Source organism: Centroberyx affinis, unplaced genomic scaffold (assembly GCF_046629955.1).
Source record: "Centroberyx affinis isolate AG114_WGS23_722 - 3 ecotype Tasmania unplaced genomic scaffold, CSIRO-AGI_Caff_v1 ptg002685l_1, whole genome shotgun sequence".
Taxonomy (NCBI): domain Eukaryota; kingdom Metazoa; phylum Chordata; class Actinopteri; order Beryciformes; family Berycidae; genus Centroberyx; species Centroberyx affinis.
The window spans coordinates 85,246-94,882 of NW_027280867.1; the positions used below are offsets into that span (position 1 = coordinate 85,246).

Here is a 9,637-nt window from a genome sequence, read left to right on the forward strand (position 1 = left end):
TAACTGAAATCTCACCCTGTTGCAGGCAACTGCCTGTCTGCCTCCTTTATGTGCCATTGGGGAAGAAAATACACATACCAAAAATTGAATTCTGAGAGGGGGAAAAAAGCATGAAAAGATAGGTATGTGTGCGTCAGACTTCACCGCTAATACACCGATTTAAGAGTGATAACTAGGAAACACAGTGGTGGCTGGGTGGGAATACAGGATGTGCTTACAATATAGCAGACTAAACTGTAAAACAGTTGGAAAGTATTGATTATTGTATTCAACTAACGTTTATTTTCATTGTCGATTAATCTGTCGATTATTTTCTTGATTAATCGATTAGTTGTTTGGTCTATAAAATGTCAGAAAATGATGAAAAATGGCGATCAGTGTTTCCTAAAGCCCAAGATGACGTCCTCAAACGTCTTGTTTTGTCCACAAACCAAAGATATTCAGTTTACTGTCATAGAGGAGTAAAGAAACCATAAAATATTCACATTTAAGAAGCTGGAATCAGAGAATTTTGACTTATTTTTCTTAAAAAATTACTCAAACCGATTAATCGATTATCAAAATAGTTGCCGATTAATTTAATAGTTGACAACCTAATCGATTAATCGTTGCAGCTCTATTGTATTCAAAAGCCCAGTCCATTTGATATTTTGGGTTGAAACAAATTATTGCAGGATTATGGTTTTATATGCCTTTGCCGGGTTAATGTTTTTATTACTATCAGTCTTTCGGAGGAATATTTACAGTAAAGCGAACAGACTTCCAACTAATTGAATCAAACTCTGTGTCAAATGACCGACTCAAAACATGACGGTTCAAAGCAAACAGTAGGTGTGGGTTAGTTAACCTCTGTTTTTGGCCGCTATTTCTGTGTCTGAGCCTTTAAAAGCCCACTCGAGAGAAAAGGCCATAACCTCCCATTACTTCCATACCAGTAGTTTATCAGATGGGTACTGAGGCAAGACCTTGGCACAGGTGATCTGAGACTTACTGTAAGACTAGATAAACAATTTCAGGAAAATCCACTTGTGACAAGAAGAGACAAGCTCTGATTTCACAACGTTGTTATGACTGCCGTGCTAACCTTTCTTGGATTAAAACAAAAAAAGAAATTGTTGTCTCACCCTTCAGGTGTTGACAGTGACACTGGGTCTCACTTTACCACTGCAGAGGCTGGTGCAGCTCCTAATAATAAGCTTTATCACTGTACCAATGCTGTGTGTAAGTAATTACATAATGCCAAAAAATGTTAACTGATATAGGAGTTTTTTCCTGAACTGAAGCTGAACAGTCCCTCTAAGGCAGCAACCTAGGAAATGAAGAAGAAAGTGAGAAAAAATGTTACTGTTCTTAATAATTACTGTACAGTCTTGTTATTACCTAGGTATAGAACAAGTGAGATGCAGTCTTTCTGTGGGTGACAGTACAGTGACAGTACTGTACTGTACGGTCAGTGACAGGCCGACCAATTTGCAAGACAGACGAAAAAGGCAAATGAGATTTATTTTGGTGGCTGGGGACATTGTTTTCTCAATTTCTCACTTCTTTCTTAATATATATATTTTTTTTCCCCATCGGTCTACTAAGGTCGACACAAGGAAGCTGGGATGAGTAATGAAAAGACTAAAAGGCAGAAGAGAGAGAGAGAGAGAGAGAGACAGAGAGAGAGAGACAGAGAGAGAGATTGTGTTGATAACTATTGGCTTGAACTTTTTATTTGGCTGGCATTTGCATATTATCACATCGGGACTCTTTTGAACAACTGAAGTGCAACCACTATCATTATTTTACTAAAACAAAGTGAAACAAAGTGTGGAGATAGATCTGTCTGATGATTAGATTTGGGGGAATTGCACATATTAAAAGTAAAAATGCTGTTAAAAAGTAGCCAGCTGGAAAGGAGTCTGTAATCGGTTATCTGGATAACTGGTAGAAAACCCTGATTACCACCAATCTGCATTATTGGAGTATATGCCTATAGCAATTTATCTGTGGTAGCTGATATCTGCCAATAAATGCACCAATATTATTTGGGCCCTGGTACCCTGGTTGGAGTCCCATGTCCCTAATTTCTAACCAAAGCTTAAGCAAAGCATGCAGATTAAAGTGTGAGCAGCCTCGCACGCTCTGCAGAGCTGATAAGTAAAAGAGGAAGAGAAAATGACTGTTTGGTTTTGTGTCATGTGTCTTTTCTTTTGTCTGTGGTCAAAAAAGTCAATTTTAGTTCATAGTAATGGCCACTGTTTGAAAAAAATAGGTGACACTGCTAAAGCTACACAGGCTTCTCTTTAAAATCCCTCTCCACAGAGATAATATTATACACTTAGCTTCGAAACATTTACGGCACATTTCCCATCCCAATGGCGTGAGTGATGTAATGTGGCTGTCGCCTTCCATTTTAGGTTAACCATTTGACGCTTTTACCATGACTAAAAGCTGCTGCAGGCAAAACAGTATATCAGTCTTACACTGTTACATGCAGTGGCCTTACTGCAGTGCCCATGAGGAGCTATATGATGGAATCCAGGCCAATCCCATATTGGAGCAATAAGCATGTGATAAATTGAGCCTATAATGTGAAAAGCAGTGCATGCCTTGTACATCATTTCATAGAAGAACAACACTTCTTTCATCCCCAATGGAACTGAGATGCCATATCAGCTATTTTTCAACTCAAAACAGACCGTGTTGTTTCTGCTCAAAGAATTTGATCAGCATTTCTGTAGCTACAGCCCAATAAAACTGTCCTTCATTTTCCTCAATTAATCACCTCTTCCCTGTCAAGCAGACAGCTGTGCAGCAAAGAGGGTATTCTCCACTGTAGACCTGCCTCCCGAATTGCACTCTAACATATGGGGCACAGACTCCTTTAATGTGTACAAATTTGCAAGCATGCATATTGAAGTTATTTACAGTACATTGTCTATATATCCATAATAGAAGTGAACGTCCTCGTCTACTGTGCCCACAGGGAGCATGCATGCATTCATTATGCCAACATATTTACATAACTGCATTGCTTGTCAAGCCTCAGAGCAAATGTGTTTATGTACATTTACTCTGGAAAAAATGTGTGTGTGTGTGTGTGTGTGTGTGTGTGTGTATAGTGAACCATGCAGAAACGGTGCTGTTCTCCCAGTTAAGCAGAGCAAGCTGCGAAAAGGAACTTTCCATTTCTGCTGAACTGAAAAAAGAGGTTAGAAAAACTGAAGAATAGAGAAAATAAACTGAAGTGAGCAGCAAAATTTATTCCAGCTTTAGTTGTAGAGGGGGAGGAGATTAAATATCAATCAAAGACCAGAATCCGAAAGGAAGCCACTGAATGAGTGCTTCCAGTTAATGAAGGCTTAAGCCTGAAAAGGTATGAACTCCTCTCTGCTACATTAACTAATGGATTCCTCTGGGGACAACCAACAATGCAAAATACAGCCTTCGTTCTGGTACTGTGTAATTGGATAAAAACAGTTACCATGGAAATATCTAATCACATCCACTTGTTTACACCAGGTAAAATATACAGTGCCAACGTTTGACAAAACTGTTTGTGGTTCGACTTCCTCGGCTCTTTGAAGGAAGGCCCTGATTCAGAGTTGATTCAGAGAGAGATCCATCACCTCCATATATCTGCCTATAGCAGCCGGGCCCATGTTTCATCTAAACTCCCCAACACCTCTCCAAGTCTCTTAAGTTCGCTTTAGGAGGGACGGGGGAGTACAATCCACAAGTCATGCTTTATTGGACAGGCAGGATAGATTTCTTTCTGGTGTTCCAAGGCCATGTGGAGGAAGCAGCGAGGCTTTTCTCAGCTGTCCCAACAGATTCCACGGCAGCAGATGTGAGGGCTGAAAGGACTTCTTGGAGGCGTGATGTAGCACCTCTAGAAGGATGTCACACTTCTATCACACTGACTGCTACACACTCTGTAGTTCAGGATTTATCCGCCAAGACTGCACCGTGCAATATAGCACCCTTTTAAGACCTTATTCAATGCATCGTATCTTTCAAGAATGAATAAAAATAGTGCTACACTTCAATGAAGTCTGAATCACTGTACCGTCAACTAGAGTGTATTAGAGAAGCAAAAAAAATGCAAACAGTGCAGACACTAAGAAAGTGTCAAATCAGTGCACAATAGAGCTGTTTCATCTTTAAGCCATTATGTCCACAACTGCAACACAGATGCATTTACTTTTTCTGATAACTGGTATTTGAATTTCACAAATCAAAAACAAGACAGGTTTTTAATCCGAGTGCTGCCTTCACGTGCTGTGGCATTTTTTCAAACTGCACAAGTGAAGGGAAGACTTTTTTAGTTGCATGACAAGAGTCTTGATGCACAAATTTATGCAGCCTCAGTTCAGATACAGACTTCTCCTGTAATTCCTCTCAACTCCCACACACACTGCACCAGATAGTAATTACTGATATGAAACCTATAGTACAGAGCAGAGTATGTAATTAGCCTCCTAACCAGGGGCACAACTTAGAAACCAGCCATCTCATCAAAGACTCAGGAGAGAGTAACACAGCATGCGCTCACTATCCATTTAAGTAGAATTTTCTATGTTCTGTCAGGAAAGAAAATGACAAATCAATTTAGTGTTTCTTTGCTCACCAGATGGTTAATGCATTGCATGTACCGCATTAGGGGCACTTATCACTCAATATTTCTAGTTTAAACAAGTAACAGAAAGAACAGCGCTATAGGGATGGAGGAAAATCAAAACACTAAAATAAATTAATAGTAAACCCCACAGAATTGTATCAATGTAGTGATGCCAAGTATTGATATTTGTCTTTACTTAAAGGCCACATACATGCTTGAATTATGTTCTTGAAAAACAGCTTTGTTTTTCATTAAGGCAACAATTAAAGAGAGTTTGTGAATAATGTTTAAATACTCAAGCACAAGGGGAACCACAAAGTTAACACAGGAAGTAATAGATTGTTTCATTCACACAAATTATTGCCCAACCCCTAGTTCAGGCTTAAAGATAAGAGGACCCAACATGAACAACAGGCGGAAATCTCACATCCTGGGACGCTGTCATTCTCTCTAATACCAAGCAATGCTTGTATATTTTGTGTGTGTTTATCTGCGTGTGTGTTTGTGTGTGTTTGTGTGTGTGTGTTTGTGTGTGTGTTCTACTCATTGCTGGGAACAGTCAGAGCTGTTCACCCTCTGTCCAAACAGCAACCCACTCATTATCAACCAGACACTGTCATGTCTGACCCCACAGTTCAGGCCTGGTGGGAGGAAGCCACTGCAAACTAATGACCGGCTATTTCAACTGACACTACTGTCGTAACAAGAGTAAAGACAAGCTCAATGAACTTGCTGACTATTAGCTGAAGAGTTACAGTATCACAGTGTTTGTAGTGTTTACAACCGCCTGACCCAAACAGGGAGTGCTGCTCTGACTCTAGAAAACCTTGTTGGGCAGGGACATGAGCTCCAGACAACTGTTTGGACTCCAGACTTTCCTGAGCGTTCTCGATGAAAGCGCTCATGTTTCTGTCAAAGCAGTGCTAAGAGTGAAGGCCAAGTACACACAGGCAGCGAGCCTGTCTGTCAGTGCTGGACACAGGGGGGCAAAGCGGGTGGCCATCGACCTTTGCCCCGGCACAAGCCTCTGTGGCAAGATAACTGTCATTCCACTTCATTCCATTTTGACATGCTGCTTTTTAGCGTATGACTCGGGGCAGAGGCAGCGGGAGGTCAGGTTCACAGGACACCTAGTGCACTCATGCACACATGCCATTTCTTATGACATCACCTCATGCAGTTGTCTCTGCAGGAGGTCGAGGAAACATGTAGCACAGACAATTCAGAAAGTTGTGCTGTTGTTGGTCACACATCTCAAAGGGTGCAAAAGTCTACATTAAGAATGAAGGTTAAATTTCAGTAGGGTAGAGCAATACTCCTTCTGATATCATGGTGTTTAGGCCTGAATATTTTGCTATAGTAAGCCTAATTACATCACCATTATAAAAGGATTAAGCAACAGTGGCATCTGTTGCTTAATCCTTGGTCACACTTACAGTTTTGATCCAATGTTTACTTTCATATTCCTCATGATCTACTGAAGGCTACTTATCCAGCTTAGCAACAAATAAACCAAACAAGCCAAACAAGCTGACCCTGGCCAAGACACTAGCTAGGATAATTGTCCACTGTACTTTCGAATCATCTTTGTCAGTTGCATTATGTCGTCACCAGCCATCATTATTTAGGCAATACTGCTACATATCACGAGCTGAGCTTAAGTAGTAGTGTCAGGCTACTCACCCAGCAGCAGCAGTTTCACTTCTCTCGCCGCCTTCTCCCCATCCTCTCGCAGGTTTTTATCAATCATTTTAGACCTCTCGGCCGCGGCTTTATCTTCCTGACTTACTGTACAACCCATGGTTCCCAGTGCGCGCTTCAGGACTGCTGCTTAGTGGGAAATATCACCAGGGAAATGTGTTGATGGTACAGTAGCTGTGTGTGAAAGCCTTTATTTAAAAATAAATAAAAGCTTTCCGCAGCTGCAAGTTGAGCGGCTCGGCTTCCCTTTTTGAAGAGTGGTGATAAACGTGACGGAGTTTGTTCATCCGCGAGAGGGAACAACAATCATAAAGCAAGCACGAGTGCTTTCCTTTTGCAGTGTGGACTTGGCAATGATTTCTAAGATATTCCCAAAGACTCGTTGTAGTCCAGTCAATAAGCCAGCATCGGTGGTGGTTTCCTACGCGAAGGGAGAAGTTGTCATGCGGACCAAAAACTTTGAAGAACTTTTTTTTTTTAGATGGCTGGGTTTTAACAAATTCAGCAGATCCTTCAGCCTACCATCCGCACAGGTTAGACGCACGAAAACGGGCCACGAAGTTCAGCAAAAAGTATTCCAGCTGTTGAAACCGAGAAGACGGATTCCTGGTGCCAGTAGGGCTATTGAACCCACAGTCATGTACCCACTTTGCATAAGATGTTTGTTTCTACTCCTCTTTCTGTTTTTTAATTTTAACCTGTAATGCCGTTATACATTCTTTCCCCTCGTTGAGATTTATCACGTTTGAAGCCACACCCGTAGCCGCTGTGAAGTTCCCCTCCGCCCGACAGACCAAGACAGCCGTCACCTCCCAACTCAGCAGCGGTGCCAGTCTTCACTGAAACGAAAAAAAAAGAAAAGAAAAAAACGCCCACTCCTGATGCTTCATGGGAAATATAGGCTACCGGGAAGTAATGTTGCTTTCACGTACTGTCGGGAACATGGTGACTAAGTCGGAATTTAAAATTTTCTGTGATACCCGAGTTGACGAAAATAAAACAAGAGACTCCAAATATGATTTTTTTTTTATAGCCTCCATTTTGCTTTTATTTTCAACCCAAAACATTTGAATGAGTGTCAAGTTGTACTGATAACCTCAGAAGTAGGAGCTTATGATGAGCACTTGAAGGCAGCATAAAACTCACCATATTTTTAATTATGGCAATCCTTGTTAGATCTAGTAACTATCTTAAAGTCTGACCTTTGATGCAGAATCACCATTCATAGCTTTTTAGAGCAAGACCAGCTTTTAATTATAGGGGTGTAAACAACCTGTGACAGTGTAAAGTCACTACTGAGACTCAAATAAGCCCAACACAAACTAGCCAATTAAAACTTTAAGTAGAAACTGTATCAAACCCTAACATTATGTTGCATTATTTGACAAACAGGTTATTAGATTGTAATGCAGAAGATACTGTATGTAGCCAAGTCTAATGCAGAGGTCTAATTCCTATCACAGCTCTTTAGTGGCACCTTGTGGACTGTCTCCTGAAGTTCACTCTACCTAAAAATACTACTCTAAAATAAAAATAAAAAATCAGTTTGAAAAACTAACAATGTAAACTACAAATGTACTGTCTGTTTCCAAACATATGGTCAGTGAAGCACCAGTCAATGAAAAAAAGGCATGGTTGGTGTCAAAGTGATCATTATTTAAGAAGATGAAATTTCCAAAGTAATGTTACCTCATTATCTTTATTGCAACATTGTTTACAGTACAATAACTGCCAGCAATGTATTAAAATATATAGAGATACAAGAAAATAGAGACATAAATTGAAGGACAAAAGGGTTTAAAAGCACTTTAAAAATGATTACATATATAATCAGACTAAAACTGTACCTGCTATTTACATTATACAAACTAGATATGCATATAGAATATAAAGGGTTTACATTTATATACATTATTTATAAATGCTGGCTGACGTCAATATTTAATATGTTATTATTCAATCATACACATTTCAATAAATCACACGAAGAATGAGGATATAAGACTAACCACATTGAGGCCTAATGAGAGGTTATCAGAGGTCATCATCCTGTACCAGCCACTAACACAGTGTCTCTCCTCCCGTTGCTGCCTCTTGTTATTTTTTGCGTGTTTTGAGGTTTCGAAGTGTTTTGTATGCATGCACCATGGAACAAAGTAACTGTTTATGATACTGACTGGACTCGCCAAAAGTGTAATGCCTCCGTTTTTTAACATACACCCAAAAACTGAGGTCAAACTAGGAACAACCCTTGCACTGGTTGAACAATGCCTCCACTAAGTTACGTTCCAGCAGCTGATGCAGATGATTCCTTCTGTATACTGGTACATGCATCCAGAAATAACAAAATAAAAAATGATTAAAAGACCTTTGATGTGTTTTATCACCATGTGTAACAACTTGACAGAACACTTAGAACAATTGTACAATACTCATACAGCACTCACTGTAGTCTGGTATAATATGATTTATCATTAAAAAAATATTAAATGGGGTCAGGGATACCAGCTCACTAGCAGCTCTATGTTAGTACTGTATCCCAAAAAGCAGCAATGAGGATGTGTTAGAAATGACCCAAACTAGTTTGTCACACTGATTCATGTTGGACAAGACTATCAAAGACAAAAATAAAACAAAAACAAAAACAAAACAGATTCATCAACAGGCTTTTGAATCTTGCATTTAATCACTGAATCAGATTCAACTGATATGCCTGAACAAGTATTAAGTTTAAAACAACAGTTAATCTATCAATGATAAAAGACCAACACTTCAATACTTCTGATCTGAGTATAGGTCCAGGTTTGACAATACATATGCATATAAGTACCACAATTCAAATACAGTAGAGCCATGTTTTCTTTTCAAACAACACGGACACTTGAAAACCCCTCACAGTACATCCACCAAATTAGTTGTTTTCTCTAAATAATGGAGCAGAGGAGGGAACTAATGATCACAGGAAAAAGCACAGGAAAGTTAATTTCAAGATAACTTCAAGTAATGTTTGAGGAAACATCCTTATACCATGTTAGACCATAGATACATTGCAAATTTTCTTGTGCTCTACATAAGATTGATTAATTTATCAAAGATTTTGTTATACATCGGGACATTCCCTTAGATCACATCTATCAAATATATGAGCATCTTACAAATAAATTGTTTGCATGTCAACTGATTAATGGCTACAAGAAGTTGTGCTTATCAGATGAAAGTGCTATAGCTAACCACCAACTTTGTAAGGTTGTTAAAGACACAGATGCCATGTCTGTGTGCCTATGGCACATGTCATTTCAGTTAGGGATCAGGCTTGTGCTGGGCACAGCA

The 9,637-nt window shown here is 39.6% G+C and overlaps 1 protein-coding gene across 1 annotated transcript in view; it reads right to left on the reverse strand.

Annotated features, from left to right (window-relative positions):
* Positions 1-7,128, reverse strand: part of LOC139657443 (guanine nucleotide-binding protein G(i) subunit alpha-2) — a 63,603-nt gene extending 56,475 nt beyond the window's left edge. Inside the window, exon 1 of the mRNA XM_071535283.1 lies at positions 6,290-7,128. Coding sequence (XP_071391384.1) covers positions 6,290-6,407 — 118 coding nt within the window. The 5' untranslated portion in view covers positions 6,408-7,128. The remainder of the gene's footprint in view (positions 1-6,289) is intronic.
* Positions 7,129-9,637: the final 2,509 nt, after the last annotated feature.